This window comes from Anastrepha obliqua, chromosome 3 (assembly GCF_027943255.1).
Source record: "Anastrepha obliqua isolate idAnaObli1 chromosome 3, idAnaObli1_1.0, whole genome shotgun sequence".
Classification (NCBI taxonomy): domain Eukaryota; kingdom Metazoa; phylum Arthropoda; class Insecta; order Diptera; family Tephritidae; genus Anastrepha; species Anastrepha obliqua.
The window spans coordinates 73,713,533-73,733,547 of record NC_072894.1 but is presented as its reverse complement, the minus strand read 5'-3'; the positions used below and the strand labels follow the sequence as shown (position 1 = coordinate 73,733,547).

General features: G+C 36.6%; 1 protein-coding gene across 3 annotated transcripts in view; it reads right to left on the bottom strand.

Moving 5' to 3' along the window:
• Positions 1-340: 340 nt before the first annotated feature.
• The window catches only part of LOC129242688 (uncharacterized), a 32,359-nt gene continuing 12,684 nt past the window's right edge, over positions 341-20,015 (bottom strand). The window contains exons 3-18 of one of the 3 annotated variants that reach the window (XM_054879483.1): positions 15,946-16,218; positions 15,647-15,874; positions 15,306-15,569; positions 13,484-13,744; positions 13,158-13,418; positions 12,640-13,098; positions 12,057-12,581; positions 11,785-12,000; positions 7,507-7,905; positions 5,936-6,387; positions 4,852-4,972; positions 2,078-2,469; positions 1,808-1,963; positions 946-1,744; positions 689-865; positions 341-613 (exon numbers count right to left, since the gene is read on the bottom strand). In XM_054879483.1, coding sequence (XP_054735458.1) covers positions 474-613; positions 689-865; positions 946-1,744; positions 1,808-1,963; positions 2,078-2,469; positions 4,852-4,972; positions 5,936-6,387; positions 7,507-7,905; positions 11,785-12,000; positions 12,057-12,581; positions 12,640-13,098; positions 13,158-13,418; positions 13,484-13,744; positions 15,306-15,569; positions 15,647-15,874; positions 15,946-16,218 — 5,123 coding nt within the window. In that variant the 3' untranslated portion in view covers positions 341-473. Of the gene's footprint in view, positions 614-688; positions 866-945; positions 1,745-1,807; positions 1,964-2,077; positions 2,470-4,851; positions 4,973-5,935; positions 7,906-11,784; positions 12,001-12,056; positions 12,582-12,639; positions 13,099-13,157; positions 13,419-13,483; positions 13,745-15,305; positions 15,570-15,646; positions 15,875-15,945; positions 16,219-20,015 lie in introns of all 3 variants that reach the window. The other 2 variants (XM_054879481.1, XM_054879482.1) reach the window with 2 other exon arrangements.

Here is a 20,015-nt window from a genome sequence, read left to right as displayed (position 1 = left end):
AGAGAAAAAATACTGGCAGACCAAAAACTGGATGTACTGCTGAGAATATTGCTGCTGTAGCGCAAAATGTTGCTGCACAATCTTTAAGATCGATATCTAGACGCTCTCAATAATTAAGTGTTTATGAAACGCATCATTTTTTGTATACAATTAATGTAAATTTTTACATATTTTATTTTAAAACAACATCTAGGCACGTCTTTTGAAAGATCATTTGTATACACAGTTTTTCCATCTTTTACCTTCTATAAATACTTCCGCAGTATATTCCTTTATTCCACATAGTGAGTATGTAATTTTTTTAACTTCATTCCGGGCAGAAACATTTCCATTTGGCGGATTTCATGAATATATAAGTATACTTCTTATTTTCTTTATTTTATCTACATTGTAAACAAATTAAATCACTACTTATCCACTATATTATAAAAATTTAAAACGAAAGGTTTTGGTAGTTGCAAATGTATTCTACACTATGAAACATTTTGCATGGAAAAGTTGATTTTGTCCATTATCCAATCAACATATTTTTCTACACGCACGTAAACGCCCGGTTTATTTGCATAACCGCAGTGTTGGCCCCAAGAAATAATTCCATGCAAAGTTTCCCCATCTAAAAGTATACAAAAATGTAGCATTTCAATTAAATAATTGAAAAACGTATATTAAGTATGTATGTATTATGAACCTTCGTCATGACAAATCAGCGGCCCACCAGAATCGCCATCACAAGCGTCGACGCTCTCATCCATGTATCCAGCGCAAAACATGCCTTCCGTCAAAGATGCACCGTAAACGTGGGGTTGTTTGCAAACTTCGTCGGATAAAATTGGCAATTCCGCAGCCCGTAGGATGTTCGATGGAGCTAAGTACATTTTAAAGTGGGAATTATGAAAAAAGATATGATATAGTATTTACTAAATATTGGTTAAATATATAACATACTTGAAACACCGGATTTGATAGAACCCCAACCGGAAATTGTACATTTGCGATTCTCTGTTAAGGTGGCACCCTTATTTGGTAAACATACCGGTTGGATGTAGTCATTGAATTTCACGGGTGTTTTCAGCACAATCAGTGCAATATCATTATTCATATGCGTTGAATCTCGAAACTTTTCGTGAACATACCAATTTTCAATGAACGAATCTATTTCTGAAGATTCTGCTATATTGGCATAATGATCACCTAAGCGTATAAGGTAAGCACCTTTTGGATAACCAGCGAGACAATGTGCTGCCGTTAGCAGATGTCTGGAAGAGATTAGTACAGCGCCACACCAATGGCTCGATATGCCACCCCTGCCACGTGTGCGTATAGTTGCTTGCCATGGATGATGGCCACGTTTAGCTAGACTGCCATTTACAACTCTTTCTTCCGGATGTGCATATTCGTCAATTAAATGGCTTTTAAATTGCCCACAACGCCTTTGTGTACCAACCGCTTTGCTCTTGCGCTCCCATTGATCGGAAAATAAGCCAATATCTTCGAATTGCTGTTGTGAGTCTTCCAAATCTGTTTGCGACTTTTCATCGTTTTTGCTATTTGTTTGTGGTGTATTTATTTTTTGTTTTGGAACGCCTGCGGTACACTTCAGACCAACATCCTCAGTGTGATTGCAATTGTGTTCGCCCCACGTCCAATGGCTGCACTGATCCAATGAAGTCTCATTACCATAACAAGATACTTGATCCAACCAAATGGGTCCACTGCCCGGTCCATATATGTTCTTTACTATAGTCTGTAACAAATAAAGGTCAAGTGGTTAATCAGCACAGGTGCAAAAATTATTAAGATTTCTTACTGGCAATCCATAAAATCCCATAGAATTGCACATTACTTGAGCCTCTTTCAAACCAAAATCATCATCGCATACAGTCCCCCACTCACCACGGTATCTGACTTCAAGTCGTCCTTCGTTCGAACTCCGGCCACCTTCTAGGCGATATTTTACTGGAGACTAAATGTAAACGAAATGCAAATATGTGTTTAAAATTGCAATTTTGAAGTTTTTTTTTTTTTATATTTTATATTTTGGTATATATTTTTAATTTTAATTAAGTCAACAACGTACTTTGCAAATATTATCGCTTTCGTCCGATTTATCAGCACAATCGGGTGTATGATCACATACGAACGCAGGAGGAATACATTCTTGGGAGGTACTGCATAGCCAATAGTTGTTGGGACATTTAAGTTGTGGTACTTTACATACTACACCGACCACTTCGTCTGGGCCACAGTTGCTCACACCCCAACCTTTAAAGTTGCATTCTCGTAGCGAAGACTCATCACCGCGACAATCTACTTCATCCATAGCGAAGGAAACATCTACTGCCGTGGGCGGATAATAAGAATATCCTCGCACTTCGCTGGCTCCCAATTTAAAGCCCAGTTCACGACAAACAACTTCGGCATCACGAAGACCAAACTTGTCATCACATACGTAGCCCCATTTTCCAAGAACTGTAAAGATATAAAAGAAAAATATCAAAATTTTGGTTGGAAAATCGTTTACACCGACGGCTTCGAGACTGCAACTAACACCTTCTTTGCAGTAGTAACTCAAAATGGGGACATACTCAAAAATCGGTGTTTACGGCGGGAACTGCTGCGGTGCTCGAAGCCAAGATAAGCTGCACAGATAGCAACTCGGGCATTGACGCCGTTGTATCACGAACCAATACTCAGAGAGAAATGGTGACCATCCGCGGTACATTAATATGCTGTGCAGGGAATGGATATGCTGATACCACAGCCGAAAAATGTACAATTAATGTAGAACTTTCTGAAAGAGATTGATCTGCTCAGACGAATTCATAAGTTTCTTCGCATAAGTTGCATAGGACAGCCGAAAGCCTCCGTCGTCAGCGCTGCGAGTCATAATGTATTCGCAGAATATTTATTTATTGTACAAATAAATTAAAGGTAAAAAATATGTGCCGTTCGGAGTCGGCTTGAAACTGTTTGTGGAACAACAAGACACACGCCACAAATGGGAGGAGGAGCTCGGCCAAACACCCAAAAAGAGTGTAAGCGCCGATTATACATATATATATATTATTATTGCAAAATTCGTATTAGTACGCCCCCTCATAAATAAAAAAAACCACGTATATTTTCAAATTAATTTTAAAACAAATGCTTGAAACCGTTATATTTTAAAGATAATTAACTAAAATAAGGCCAAATAACAAACCCGCTCACGAAGTGTATTGAATTGCAAAAAAAAATAAGAGAGAAAAAAATTAACACTTTTCACAGAAGCAAAATTCGTATTAGTACTCATGTATTTTTAATGATTTAAAGAGGAAATAAAAGATAGTTCAGAAAATTAATATTTTGTAGGATACCCTCGTTGCCTTATAACCAATTTTTTTGTGAGATTTGGAGAAATCTTCTTCCACTCTGATTTTAGGACTTTTTTTAAATGTTCTCGGTTCCTTATTTGATGATGTTTCAGTTGCTTTTTGAAAATCGACCATAAATTTTCTATGGGATTAATATCCGGGCTTTGTGGTGGTGTTTTGAGATAATTTGGACAGTTATAAAGGATCCATAAACTTGTATCCAACGCCATGTGCTTAGGGTCATTATCTTGTTGGAATATAAATTTTTTTGCAACCGAATTTTTTGGCACTTTTGCGTAGATTCTTTTTTAAAATATCAATATATTGCCTCGCAGTCATAATTCCCCATACCATCAGAGAACCACCACCGTGCTTGAAAGAAGGCTGCAGATTTCGTTTTTGAAGGCTAGTATTATAGTCTCTCCAAATTTTTATGCGTCCATCGGACATTTTTATATTAAATTTACACTCGTCCGACAAAATTACCCTTTTCCAAAACCGCATATTTTTGTTTAAATATTGCCTGGCGAATATAACACGCTTTCTTCTATTGACTGAGCTTACATACGGTTTTCTAACGGCAGTTCTGCTTCTAAATCCCAATTTTTTTACATAATTGCGCACTGTTTGAGGTGTAACTTTGATAGAAACGTATCTTTCCTGATAAAGCGTTTCAAATAAGTCTTGTGCCTCTGTCCAAGCTTTGCCCTGTTCACATTTCGAAGCCTTTTGTCAATCCTTCCACTGTCTCAATAAATTTTGACTACGTTTTGTCTTGTAGACACACTTTTCTGCACTGTTCTCTCAATTTCGCGTAAAGACTTTCCGTTTTTGTTAATATTTATTATTAATCTCCTAGTTTCGTTTGATAATTCACTTACTTTAGACGGCATTGCAAACTAACTCCGCGAACTTCAACAAATGCCTACTAAAACGCAACTGCTCAAGGTTAAACATTGAATGTTTAACACAATCGTTTCGAAAATAACGGTAAATACCAACAAATTGTTTACAAATTCAACGCATACTAAGTGTACTAATACGAATTTTGCCTGCAGTAGAAATAGCTACACTGCTACTAAAGCTATTTGTTTCAATTCTATGCAAATGTTTTTTTATGAATTATACAATACCGCACTACGATTGAAATCAATTGCTTTAAAGTAAATTTGAAAATATACGTGGTATTTTTATTTTTAAGAGGGTGTACTCATACGAACTTTGCATACTGTAATTAATGCTAATGCTTTTGAGAGCTGAAGATCTAAATCGAATTTTATTCAATGCAGTAATTTTTTTTCGACTGCAAAACTCTTGAATATTCAGCTCAAAACCGATGTTTCTTTATTTTGTCCCAATTATTTTTAAATGGTCCGTTTCAACTTTAAATATTGCAAAAATACATAGTGTCACAAAAACCGATTTGCAGTCTTCGTGTTCAGTAACACTGGGAAATTTCTTTCTCAAATTATGATATTACTTGCATTTCATTACTCACTTTTGACTTCTATACGTCCCATATTAGCACTCTCACCACCAACAAGACGCACTTCATAGCCCAAATGTTTACATTCTTCTTCATCTTTACGATTGCCACAATTATTTACACCGTTACATACCTAAAATGACAAAAATTGCATCACAATATGGAAGTACTATAATTGGTATATAGGGTCTGTCAAGTACGAGTACTTGGCAGTGTTTTTGTTTTTTTTTTTTGACAGAAGTCAAATTTCACGGACGCTAAATGGAAAATCTACAATTTACCAAAATGGGTTCAATTTTGCTCAAGAACAGTATAAAACTAATTAAAAACCACTACGGAAATGGCGAATAGTTGCTACAAATGGTGACTATAGGCGTCCAAAGAGCCCAGAATAAAATAGTTCATCTAAAAAGTTTAATCGACTGGCTCCAGAAAAAACTGAAGCTTTGAAAGTTAACTTTCGACGAGGTAGAGCAGCGGACATTTGGAAAACATTATTTATCAATTATAAATTATAGACCCCTCATTCCATACATTCACACAAATGTCAATGGACTAGTAATGTATTTCCACTCATGATTTGTATTTATTTCAATTAACATGATAACAAGAAGCTCGAACATGAAAGCTTTTGTAATAATATCATTTCAATATTTTGACAAATTTTAACTGTTTTTCTTCTTTCTTTTTGTGGAAAACTTTAGCTCACTGCCCAATAAAACCCTACAAGTAATCCAAGTTTCAGACTTTGTACAAAAATAAGAAAAATTCCACAAAATGTTCCCCTCTATTCCACGGTTCTTAACTGAATTTCTAGCAAGATTTTGAGTATGTTGTCATATATAAATACATATATCCATCATTTAGTTGTTTGTTGTTGCTTTTTTGATTCTTTATAATTTTTTTTCATTTTTTCGTTACAAAAAACATTTGGCGCAATCGTTATATAGATCAAATTCGTTACACCGTTAATCAGGTATATATGGTTTCTGTTAGATAACGAGGTGTATCTTTATAAAAAAAGAATGAAAATTCAAAAAAACTGATCAAATAAGCAAAGCTATGGTGTACGACATATATGTGATTTTATACTCACCTCGAAGGACTTGACACATTTTCCATTTCCACAATCAAATTGGCAACCGACATCATCCCCTCCGCCCACATCTAAGTTTGGTCGTGTACTAAATGGAGTTGTTGACTCCGCATAAGGATTTGGTTGATTTTTATTGCTAAAATCAAAATTGGTAGTGCTAGACAAGGTATGAGATGCTTCGGGTGTTACAAACGGGTTTGGCATTTCGGGGTGTCTTTGATGAAACGCTCTATTGTGATTGTGCCGATGATGTATGTGAGGACTTGAATTTTCATCCTCATCAAAGGGGTTAAGCAAATTTGGATGATTACGGTGAAACTCTCGATTATGTCCGTGATTATGCCAATTAGTATTACTTTTGGATTCTTGTTTTGTATTTTTTGAATAAAACTCTGCACGTGACTCGTGTGTGCCATTTTTAGTTGGGTTTGTAGTCAAACTGTGTTGTTCACCTGCAAGAATAAGTTCAACCTCCTTTTCATTTTCAGTACCAACTTTGGAATGGTTGGTCATTTTATTTGGTAAAGAAGTTATATCAAGAGTAGATGGCAGTTCAGGTGCGAGTTTCATTATGTGAGACTCGGCCTTTTCAGCGCTGCTTTCTGAAATCGTGCCGCTACGGTTGAAGTATGGTCTCAATAGTAAGCGCAAGGCATCAGCCATAGGTAAGTTTTCAGAATTTTCTGTACCCTGAGGTCCGACAGATTTTACCGGATTTGAGTGTGCTACGTTCGAATACGAGTTACTATAATGAGGATCTTTAGAGAACATAGCTGTGGTTGTGTTCTCTAGTAAAGGATGTACTTTATTTAAACGTGTTGTAGCCGGGGAATTAGATTTAGTTGCAAGAGTTGGCAGCGTTGGAGGCTGAAGGTAAGTTGCAGGTGTGCTCGTCAAAATTTCAGTTTGGTATACATTTCTGTTAGAAGGGGAAGAAAGCAGATGAGGTTGTCCCTCAACATTAGTGCTAAAAGCCCTAATGGGTTCGATTGTGTCTTCTAGTATTGATCTACTAGTGTGGCGAGAGGGCGAAGAATGTAGAGGATAAGTGTTCGTTGGAGCCGAAATTCGATTTTTAGTTGAAGCGTAAGGCAATGGAATCTGAGACGTTGAAGGTGGCGGTGGTGATGGTGGTTTCAACCCACCATATAAGTTAGAAGAATCAAAAGTATTTTTAGGGGTCGTTGTAGAATCAACTGGCTGAGCATTAAATGCTTGTCTATCAGGGGGAGTATCATAAGACGCTGGTGCATAGACGTTTTCTGGTGGAGAACCCTTCAAACCACTTTGTGGTTCAGCTGTGCGCTTCGGCGGCAGAAGTACTTGATTCGGTATTGGAATCCAGTTATTAGAAGGCAACTTTTCATCAAATGGCAAACGGACTGTAGGTTGAACGTCAGCTTTAGAGTCGAACACTTCTTCTGTGTTTTCTTCTGAGCCGACAGGTTGTGCGAAATAAAGATTTGTAGACTCATTTGTTACTACATTTCTGTTTACTGCTGAAGCAGGCATGGAGTCAAAGTTGAAAGGTGCTAAAGGTGTAGTATAACTTTTGATGGTGTTATAATTACGATTTGGTTCCAGTGAGCCTTCTTCATATATGACACTTTGTGTGGGCGTTTGTAGATCGTATGCGGAACCTGTGCCAATCCAACCATTGGCCGCGATGTTATTATGCAATTCCTTTCCATATGCAGGTGGACGTTGTTGTCGATCATAAGGTGAGTTATATCTGCTCTCAGGTGTATAAGTAGTATCACTCGCAAGTGGACGTTGCCGGTCCATGTTAGACCAACGATTGCCGTAAGCGGTTGTTCGAGAAGGTGGTGTTGGTAAACTCTCACTAGCGTATGTTGTTCTGTGATCGAATCGACCGCTATGATCGTGATGATGCGTTGAACCTCTGTAGCTCGACTGTGATGACGATGGCTGGATATTTGGGTTACTATTATATCTCGGAGCGCCATTATCTGAAATAAAAGAGTTAGAAAAATGATTTCGAGTTATTTTACAATGAATATATCACTGAATATTTCGGTACAAGCAAGTAAAGAGGTATAAGTTTGGATGAAATCGATTTTTTATACCCAACTTGGTTTTTACCCATTACTTTCAAAAAAGGTGACAGTTATCGGTCTTATCGGAACAAACAGACAGTAAGGCAAGTGGTCGCTTCACCTACTCTTATATTTTTTAAATTAGATATAAAACATTCATTAATAAACATAAACATCAGCGGTCGCCGTAGCCGAATGGGTTGGTGCGTGACTACCATTCGGAATTCACAGAGAGAACGTAGGTTCGAGTCTCGGTGAAACATCAAAATTAAGAAAAACATTTTTCTAATAGCGGTCGCCCCTCGGCAGGCAATGACAAACCTCCGAGTGTATTTTTGCCATGAAAAAGCTCCTCATAAAAATATCTGCCGTTCGGAATCGGATTGAAACTGTAGATCCCTCTATTTGTGGAACAACATCAAGACGCACGCCACAAGTAGGAGGAGGAGCTCGGCCAAACACCCAAAAAGGGTGTATATAATAAACATATAAGGCTAGGGTATTTTAAAAGGAATTTATTAACGATTTGGGACTACGGTCCAGGAAAAAAGAAATTGAGTTCCAAACTGTCAATGTCCAAGTAACAATTAAGTTCCACTTTGATGTCATACCTCCGTGTAGTCATATACTGTGTTAAAACAAACATGTCTTACTTATACTTATGTTATATAATAGGCGTTGGGTTGTTGTAGTTGGTAATGTATCGTACCCTTTATTTGTCACTTTCTCCAAGTGTTCCTCAGGGTAGGGTCCTAGGACCCTTAATGGCATTTCGTTCTGTTTTCCTATGTGTAATTTACTTCCCTAAGCAGATTACTTGAAAATTTACTATGAAATTAAATGTCCTGAAGATTCATGTGTTCTTCAGACTGAGCTAAACATATTACACAGTTAATGTGTGCGTAATCGCTTATCCCTCAACATAATTTTCCCGCTCACATGAATTGCATTATCTCTAAATTTTTACCTTCAAACACTTGTACTCATCTTATGTTTGGTCCAGGTTAGAGTACGCGTTTTTAATTAGATACCTTTCCATGCAATTTATACTAATATATTAGAGTCTGTTTGGAAGACTTCTTCCTATTCCGTTTTACTACAATACTCTCGCTGTTTATTCATAACTCTGTTATTTTTAGATGCTACGTCTGTTTTGTACTTGATATTACTTCGGGTATTCTTGATTATCCGTCTTATGAAACATCATTTTAATCTTCCCCAACGTATTCTTCGCTGTAATGAAGTAGTTTATGTGGGAGTCGCTAAAACTATGCTACCTCAATTTAATGCTTCTCTTTCTTACATGATTTATCTCCTCTTAAGCTAACTTTTAATTTAATATATATCACATGTTGTACTATTCATTAATTTACTTTTGTTATTTGGCTATGTTTATATTTATCATATAGTCTGTGAGCATATTGATTTATAGATTAATAAAATGAAATGAAATTTAAAAAGAAGAATTGGATTCCAACACTCTGAAAATTGTGCTCACTTTCATCAATAAATCTAGAGGCCCACACTGCAGGAATTAACTACTCCTTATTCATTTTCATCCCTACATCAAGCCTTCGCTAATAAATAGATCAGATGGTCTCTTAATTTTATATTCGATTGAGGCAATAATCGAAATACACTAAATCAAGAGGATGGTAAAATCTTCTTACCCTAGGGAATTGCAAATAACCCCAACTCTAACTTAACCAAAAGATTCATCTTGGAACCAATGATATACAGTCTGTGTCAGCGAATATCATGAAGTAAAAAAGGTATATATTTAAAATTTTTTTACATGAAAGTATATACAAAACTAAACCCGTGTAGTCTTCATCGTTGTCGAGTATAGCCTGGCATCTTTTTCATGCTTTGAACCAGCTTTTCTGCGTAGCTCGTCGACAAACAGGACTAAATTTTGCGCACTTGACGAACGAGTTGTTTTAAATCATGGACTGGCCTTCCGGCAAGATGGGTTTTTATAAATTCCCACACATTTTCAATGGGTTTGGCGTCTGTGGACTGGGAAGGCCAGTCCAATACTGTGACGCCATTTTCTTGTTTTGTTGTTTCTCAATGTGTTTTTCTGAGAGCAGTGGTTTTGATGATGTGGGACGGTAGGATATGTTCGCCTCCTTCAGTAAACATTCGATGGTGTTGATACTCACATCTATTCTCTTTTTAGCAAGAACTGATCGTGTTTGGTGTAGTCTCAAAGAAGGGTTCCGCTTAAAAAGTTGGACGATCACTTTATCCTGCTTTTTTGTCATCACTCGCTTCAGCTCGGAAAATTCATCAACACTTTTGTACACCTTATACCGCTGTGTCCACATCACAACAAACTTTTTTGATTTTTCAATTACATAAGAGGCGTAAGAGGATTTCGGCCCTTTTCGGTGCGCACATAAAAATACCGCCTTGAAACGCTTTGCGTACTTCTCACTCATATTTGTTTGGATAAGTTTACAGGAAAGTTTCGAACGACACTAACCTGAGTTAGCACTGGCGTCGTAGCCCTTGAGTGAGACTATTATGCAGCAAAAAGCAGAACGACATATATCTTGAAGTTACAATAAAAAAAACCGGTTCTTTTCTTCAGACACAGACTGTATCTATATCTATTGTACAAGAAAGTGGAGCTCCCATGCAGACATTGCTATTCCCAATCCCAAACCGGTTTCGAGGGGACAAAAGCACAAAAGCCTCGAAAAGTATGTGGAATTATATTTGAAAAACAATATAATCAATGTCCCCTCTGATAGTAGCGGGTAATAGGAGAGAAACACAAATACACTTTGTGCATAACATCCCGGCAGAAATCTTTGGATCAATCCCTACTATAGACACGATGCATTAAAATAATAGAAATACCTTTTTTCTAATAATTATTGCTGCTCGTTAGCCAATGGCAAACTTTAAATGCAAAATCGTGACCTCAGGTACTTAGAAATGGCTTATCACCTCCTTACTGATAAACCGAATTGTGTTACTCATTGTTTTCTATTTTTCGTTTGATTCACTAAGAATTATCAGGGGAACAAGCAACAACTTTGCCAGAGGAAACTGGGCATTCCCACAATTTGGAGCCTCGCGCTGCGATTAAATTTCTTGTTAAAAAGGAAATAGGCTAAAAAAAATTATTGAAGGAATGTCATATATTCTTTAAGATTTTGCACGTTTATATACATATTTATAGAATGGTGAAAAAATGGGCTTGATTGTTTCAACGACTTCCATCTGGATAGTCCAGTAGCAACCAAGTTTTCGGCCGAAGAAAATGTCCAAAAAATTGAAAAAATAGTATTGGGTGCTGGCCATTGGAGAACTAAATCATGGTAGTTAGCAGAAGAACCTCAGATTAGCAAATAAGAGAGATTTTAGATGAGCGTTTGTATAAAAAAAAAAAAACAAATTAGCGTGAAATGCGTATCGCGAATGCCCACACCGCTAAGCAAGCAGCGACGTTTAATTGATGGAACCACTCGAGTTGAGAGGGACACTTTAAAAGCTACAAGATTCAACAGAATACAATTTAGAGAGGGTTCCCAGTAACTTTTCCTTTTTTTCAAATATAAAGAAAGGAGTTACGTGGACCGTTTTTAACGACAGTGAGATGAAGACAGCCGTGGAAAACAATTTTGAAGAGAAAGTAATAAAATACATGTAAAGCCATGCTTTTTATTTTTTCACCTTTAGGCGAAAGTTGACCTGCCAGTTTCTCAAAAAATCTTTAAAATTTACTTGCGCACCCAATGTGAATACCAAAAAATTTTTTTATTTATATAAGTATGTAACCTGTTGATGACCCTTCTCGTGGACCGCTGCTGCCTGGACAATCGACATTCGCTATAAAATCACAAACTTCCATTTTAGGATTCCATGCCGTACCAGGCCCGCACTCTTTAATGTATGCGATACCATTATTACAATTAAGAAACTTCGTACAATCCAAAGGATGAGGATACGTGCCGGCAGCTCCCTCAGGACATACCACAGGCTGCTTGTTGTCATCTGTACGAACATATTTTATAAAGAAAAAATGATCCTTCATTTCAATAAAAATTCACCTTCGCTACCACCTGCTGCGGAATTTCCAAAAGTACCGAAATCTAAATGTCTGTTTGTAGAACAATCCACCTTGTCCATGAAATCACATACTTCGAGTGCCGCATTGAAAGCAGTACCAGGCCCACAATCCATTACATAGCTTATACCGTTTGCACATCTCAGGTATTTCGTGCAATCGGTTGGATGTGGGTAAAGACCTGATTCACTTGTTGAGCAAATTGCAGACTGAATGGAGTCTCCAGAGTTCGGGGTGTAGGCACCCACATTCCATTCACGCTTGAGGTCATATGTACTATAACCATTATTCACACCTTGCCAATATGATCCCAACCACAACTGATCACTGCTTTCTGCTTCGTTTGCGGGCATACAAACTTGATTTGATTTGCTGAATAGTGTATTTGGTGAACAATTCTGTATCATAGTATGGCCGTCGTCGCATTGTATGAATAGTAAACGGTCGAACGGATAAATGAAGTAGCCAAGTGCTTGCGCTGGGCAAGTGACATAGTTGTGGTACACACCTATAGAATGAGTAAACTGTAGCTCAAGAATGATTTTTAGAGTTTCTTCCGTACTCACTGATATCTGTAGTATAATCTTGCGAACACTGCACCCGATCCAGAGTATTGACTTCTACTTCAGGGACACACATTTTTTGTGAAATGCTAAAAACACTATCCATTGAACAGGTTTGTATGTGCGTTTCACCTTTATTACAACTAATAAATTTTTTTGCGTTAAATGGATGCAAAAATTTGCCGTTCATATTCGGTGGGCATGCCACCTTGTCTTCAATAATCGTATTCGTAGCTGTTGCATGTAACTTCGTACGTCCTGCGCAGTGTACGTTTTTCTCAAAGTCGCATACTTCCATTTCTATACTCCATGCAGTACCTGGGCCACAATCTTTAATTTGAGTTACGCCATGCGAACACGAAAGAAATTTATGACAATCGTACGGATGTGGTTGCATGCCTTCGGCCTTAGGTGGACATTCAACTGTTTCTTCTACGCCTATACTCGTAGTAACGTCCGTTGCTGTTGATTTATTAAGCGCTTAATAAATTAGACGCACTGCAAAAAAAATTCCAACTTACATTTATTCTCATCAATTAGAACTTTGGGTCCTTGACTGTCCTCATTTTCATTCTGATTGTCATACGCGTTATCCACGCGGTCGTATTCGTAAACTTTCGACTCATAGTCGCAGTATCTTCGGGATTTGCTGAAAATCATTCCCTTTATACAATTTTCAACGGCTGCACGTCCATTAGAGCATTTTAGATATTTTGTGTTCTCATAGGGATGTGGGTAAACACCGTTAGCACCCATAGAACAGGTTGTTTCGAATAATTGATCTAAGGAGATCAAAATAAATAAAAAACCGTATTTTTTTGTATTCATATAAAAAATGTCAACTAACTTTTATTTTGATTTTGCTCCAATTCCGTTGAGAATTCGTGTTTAACCTCACTTAGATATTCTACGCGATCAAATGCATTTACCTGGTTACGATTTATGCATTGTCTTCGCGATATGCTGAATACTTTACCAGACATGCAACTTTCTACTTGGATCTGGCCATCATAACAGCTAAGGTATTTGGTGCAATCGAAAGGATGTAAGAAAAGTCCGTTCACATGTTGAGGACAAACCAATTGAAATCTTCCTCGATTATTATTGACTATATAAAAAGCGAGTAGCTCATTAAATATCAATTACTTCACTATGAAATCGGGGTATCCATATCTACAAATGTATGTTTGTATGTATGACTATAAAAAATACCAAATCAAATGACTACAAATATATGTGACCACGTAAATCTGGGATGAAAACTGAGTGTTCGGAAAACCTATTACTTTTTCTACTTAAACTTTAGAAAGCGAGTGTGTATTAAGTGATCTGGCAGTAACCCGAAAGTATTACACCTTTTATTCATTTATTTAGAAATATATAAGAGAGATATTTTAAATTATGCATTGCAATATTATCTTGGGTAAAAATTCTGGAAAAAATTCGCTATAAGTAAAAAAGGACGCCATCTCAGAAATTGCGCTGCAAAAAGAAGTTGTCAAATACTTAATATCCGCACCATAGATACAAGCATTCATATTTCCAACTCTGAGTGGAATAGAGCTCATACTGTCATCGTTACTAAAACTTGACGAATTTTGAGAGATGAAATTCTTTAAATTCGCTAATCTTTGAGGCTTCTCCTGAGCAATACGCGCATTTAAGGTTGCCCAAGCGTTCTCGTCAGGAGACAGGACGGGACTTTGCGGTGACCACTTCAAAACGTTAATAAAGGGTTTTCCAATAACAGGTGTTACAGGTGAATGGATTGCGCTATCGAGAGATGATAAACGATTTTTTATGGCCGGAATTGGATGGTATTGATTTGGACAACGTTTATTTTCAACAAGACTGCACTACTTGCCACACAAGCAACGAAACCATTGATCTTCTACCGGAAAAGTTTTCGGACCGTGTTATCTCTCGACGAGGTGATCACAATTGGCCACCGATATCTTGTGATTTAACACCTTGTGACTTTTTTCTTTGGGGCCACGTGAAAGAGAAGGTCTATGCCAACAGCGCAGGGTCGATTCAAGACCTCAAAGATGGAATACGTGAGGCTATCGGGGATATAGGGCAGGCACTTTGCAATTCGGTTATGGAAAATTTCATGAAAAGGATATTGTCCTGTAAGCGTGGTCGTGGTGGTCATTTGCCTGATGTTTTTTTCTACTATTAACGGCATACCTTCCTCTTTTTAATGAAATAAACATCCGAACATTTATATTAAAAAATAGCATTTTTCTTTGAATATCAAAATAACACCTTTTATTGGAAACACCTTTAGTAAACTCTAATCGGTTGAGGGCAGGCCAGTCACAGGCGTGCTTTTGAACCGATATGTAGCCAATTCACACACAGATTTTATCTAAAGTAACTAAAGAAATTGTGCATCTCTCGTCTTTTTCTACCTGCGGAGGTCAATGTCAAATAGGCTGAAATTCTTCAAAGTGGCTAATATAAAGAAACGAAAACATTTAGCACTACCTCTGCCACTGTACAGATTATAAAATGTGTCCCACATGCTTCAAAGGCGATCAGGTAAAATTTCACTTGCTGCTTTATATACTCGTATAAATCGTAATAGTTGTAGGAACCTCCATTTACATTTTCCAGCTAGCATAGATACAAACATACATATGTAGTCACAATTTGTTCCAACTTACTGTAATCATAGTCCGTTTCTGAAATACTATGTTGTCCAACGTCAAGTTCAAATTGAACTTGTTCATTACTGTCAACTAGATTTTTTGGATCACAATGTTTGGCAGATAAACTAAAAACATTGCCCGAATTACACATTTCTATGGTTAGCCTTCCATTCAGGCATTGCAGATACTTTTTACAATCAAAAGGATGTGGATATAAACCAGTTGTTCCTTTAGGGCATTCAAGCATTTGACCTGCGCTGTTCAGTTCTGAATTCCTGGCTATAAATCGGCATTTCATTGCATTGCAACAAACTAAATACTTAATTTTAAATATAAAATAAAAAAAAAACACTTACAAATTGAAGATTCTCTGTTGTAATTTACTTCCATTGCTTTGCGAGTACGATCATTGTTATTCACTTCACTTTCAGGTCGACACGCCTTTGTAGCTATACTAAAGACAGTATTTGATGCGCAAGTGCCAATCCACATATGCCCTTGTCGGCAGTTGATATATTTAGTAGAATCATAGGGAAATAGGTGAATGCCTTCAGTGGACGGTGGACAACTCACTATCGTTAAAGCTGTGAGACATTTGAATGGCAGAATTCGTGAAAAAAATCAAACACGTATCGAAAGACATTTATGCACTTACAATCATCATAACGCATTTCAGATATAACGTTAGCGGCGTGATCGGTATAAGGTACGTTTTCTTTGGTATCGCAGGCATTGCGGGATATGCTGTATACGGTGCCAGGCAAACAATTTTGTATCGCCGTATTGCCGTTTTTGCAGTTTAGAAATTTCGTGCTGTGAAATGGATATGAAAAATGTCCCGATACGCCTGGTGGGCAGAAAATATCACCTTCTTCCTCATCTTTCGATCCAGTTTCCTTTGCATATGTGTTCTCATAGTTTTTATTTACTTAAAATACAATACAGTCGTATTGCATAAATCATTTTAAATAAATATAGGATACTCATATGTCTGTAGTACATATGTACACATGTACATACCTACCAACGTAAATAATTACACTTAATTTAAATAGGCATGCAGTTCCATAAATATACAAATACAATATAAATTATATAACAAAAAGGAAGCAAATGCCAGCGCTTACTTGATAAGGGTTGGTTTCTATGCAATAAATTTAAGAGTAGTTAGTATAGAGAGAATAATGCATCTACGAGTATCATGCATTTAAAAAGTTTCGTTTTTATATACATACATATGTATGTATGAATGTCAACATGGGTGTTTGTAGAAGGTTTACTTCCACTAATTTAGCTTTAGTCATTAGTCAAAGTATCAATACTTTTGAGACTCATGTTCAACTCGACGTCATCTACACCAGGAGCACCCAACAAATTTAAATAATTACTCCAAACGACAATCACATCTATAAAAAAATAATAACATTGCTCGCGGAATGACAAAAAATACTTCCAAAAACAAAAGGAAGAAAATCCTTTTCAAACATTTCTAGTTAAAAAAGAAGCTAATAAAATGTAATGCTGAATTCATGTTTAAGAAAAAACAAATTTAGTTATTTTAGATTTTAGTTGTTGATGTTTAGTAAAAAAATATTGCATTGACCAATAAATCGAAATCGACTCCCAGTATCGGCTTCAGCAGTAAGTAAATAAAATGCCACCTTGCCCCAAAAGTTCCCAGAACATGCATTTGCATGTGTTTTCGATTTTTTTAAGTTTTGAAAATGGATTTGAACTTGCATCAACGAGTTTGTATTAAATTTTGTGTTAAAAATAGATTCAATGGTGGGGAAACCTGTTTCGGTACCGTATGGAAACTGTTTCGGTAATGATACTCTAAAGAACACTTCAACATCGAAAACTAATGAAAACATCCATAAAATGAAAGAAACCATCACAGAGCTAGCAGAGGACTTCAACATTGCTTGTGAATCTATTCAGGGCATTGTAGTTAATGATTTGGGCTTTCGACGTATTGCTGCAAAGTTGGTCTCAAAGGTCCTGAATTACATGCAAGAAAGGGGCCGCGTCGATAAAGACATGATATCCAAGGCTGAATCCGACCCAACATTCATCAAGCATATCATTGCTGGAAACGTGGGCTTATGAGTACGACATGCAGCGTGTGAGACAACAGACGAGTGAGTGGAGAGCTCCGAATGAACCAAGACCAAAAAAACCACCTCGATTTTAATAAAAAAAGCGATACTACCGGATTTTGTGTACTACAACGGTATTGTGCATAACGAATTTTTGCCAGAACGTCAGTTAGTTAATATGGACTATTAATTGACTGTCATGAGATGTTTACTTGAAGAAATTAGCAGAAAAATAAAGTATTTGTGAGAAAACAACTCGCGGATTTATCGTCACACAGTGCAATCATTATCCGTGAATTTTTTACCACGAACGAAATGAGTACTATCCAACAGCCATCGAACTGACGTCATATGGCTACCTGCGATTTTTTTCTGTTTAATAGAGTCAAAAAATAACACGGGGAACGCGTTTTAACAGCCGAAGGGAAGTAATGGGAAAATCGAAGACGTCTCCGATGGCTATACCGAAAATAGAGTTCTATAAATATTTCGAGAGCTGGATCAAACGCTGGCATAAGTGCCCTGCAGTTGACGGAAAGTACTGTGAAGGCGATAATATCACTTTTGAGGAATAAACTTGTATTTTGAATTTTATAAATATATTCCGGAAACTCTTTGATCAAAATGATAAAATATTGAGAGTAATTCTAGCATGGCATTTTTAAAATTGCTTGCTTTCAAACTTATACACCTGTTTCAGTCGCTGCTCGAAGTTGTACATCATATTGCGTAACGCAACCCATTTCATTTCATTTTATAAAAAGCGAACAATATTTTTTCAGTGCACAGAGAACAAACTATTACCAAATGAATGGCGACCGACTTTTGTACCGTTTGTTTTGGCTGAGCTAAAACGAGCCAGGCGACGCCAAAAATGCGGCGTGTTGTAAATGAGCCAAAGCATGCCATAGTGATGTTGTTGCGAAACAAAGTGAACCAGCTGAGCAACTGGGTGCACACGCCTAAGCTACACTGACAAAGCATTAACAAAGTTGATCATTCAATCCTTTTATGTGCTACACGCTCGGCAGAAAAAGTATGCGTACACCCCCAACACTCAATTTTAAATGCTCGAAGGCACATTTTTTAACCATTTTCCGGTGCAATTTTGTGCCAAGCTTTACTGTTAATCTACTAAGTGAACCGATTGCATTTAAAATGTAGAACTGACTACACTTTATTTATTAATAAATATGTATATATAAAGGGTGATTTTTTAAGAGCTATAGGAAAGTTATATAGTATACATTAATCTGCGTACAAACGGGAATTCCCCGCGTTATACATAGTTAAAGGAGTTAAAGCAAAAAAGTGATTTTATTATTGTTTATAAATGCAATATTTTAAAAGGTGTTTCAGTGAATAAATCTGATTTTACTGAGAAAAGAAAAAATGCCGCCGAAGGGGAAAAAAATAAGTCCGGCTGAAAACTAAATTTTTGTTAAAATTTTCAAGGAAGGAAAAGCATACAGAGAAATTGGCCAGATTGTTGGAAGAACAAAGAACAATCCACAGGTTTTTTTGTCTTCTAACCGCGTTCAGGACAGCCCTCGATATTAACAACACGGGAAATGCCCAGCGTTTTACATGGTGTTAATAGTGGGTTGGTGGCGGAGGCTAAAAATGCTAAAGGAAAGTTATAATAAGTCAATCTGCGCTGATACAGTCGGAAAATATTGAAAAAAATGGCTTACTCTTGTTAATAGGCAAGAGCGCATTGCTTTAGCGAAAAATCATTTCAACAAAGACAATTAAGGGAGGTAAGATTATATGGCGAATAGAAAGAACTTGATGCTGCGGTGAAGCAATAATATGGGGATCTAGTTATGGAATTTATTGCATCGAGTATGAACAAATATAACATTCAATAGTCTAATTTGAAACCCTTAGAATTGGATGTAGCAAATGGCTATTAATTCCAGCAAGATAGTGACCTAAAGCATACTGCTGACATTGTAAAGCTTTGATTGGTTTACAATGTTCCCAAACAACTTCGCACGCTGCTACAATCCCCATACCTAAACTTTTTAGAGCACTTATGGGATATACTGAAGCGAAGACTGCGCCAATGCAAAATTATAGCAGATAATGCTCAAGAAAGTCCTGCGAGAGGAAATTTCTTCTCACGTTCATGTTTAATTTTGTTTGTACCTTATCGTTAAGAGTTTAACTTCTTTAATTTTAACCCTGCATGCCCACCGTGATTTTTTGTACGTTGTTACCAATGTTAGTCGATTCGACTAACATACTCAAAATATCGATGCTGCAGAACTACCTATGCTCATAATTTTTAAAAGTTACTGAAAAATTTAATTATTATTCCTTTCTTTATTCAAAAGTAAAACAACATTTCCAATTGTTTCTGTTTTTCATTTATTTTTATTATTATCACATTTTGTTACTCTTCAGTCTTAGATATCTTACTTAGGGTTACAAAAAAAAAATTAAAAATTAAAAAACCTTAAAATTAAAAAACATTTCACTGCCGATATAAAGTTAAAGAATTATTTTATATTATTTAAGCATAAAAAGAGTTCAAAATAAAAGTTTTGTACATTAGGCACAAGTCCCAACTTTTAGCTTGAAAGCTTAACATTTATTTATTGCTCAACACATGATGTTGAGA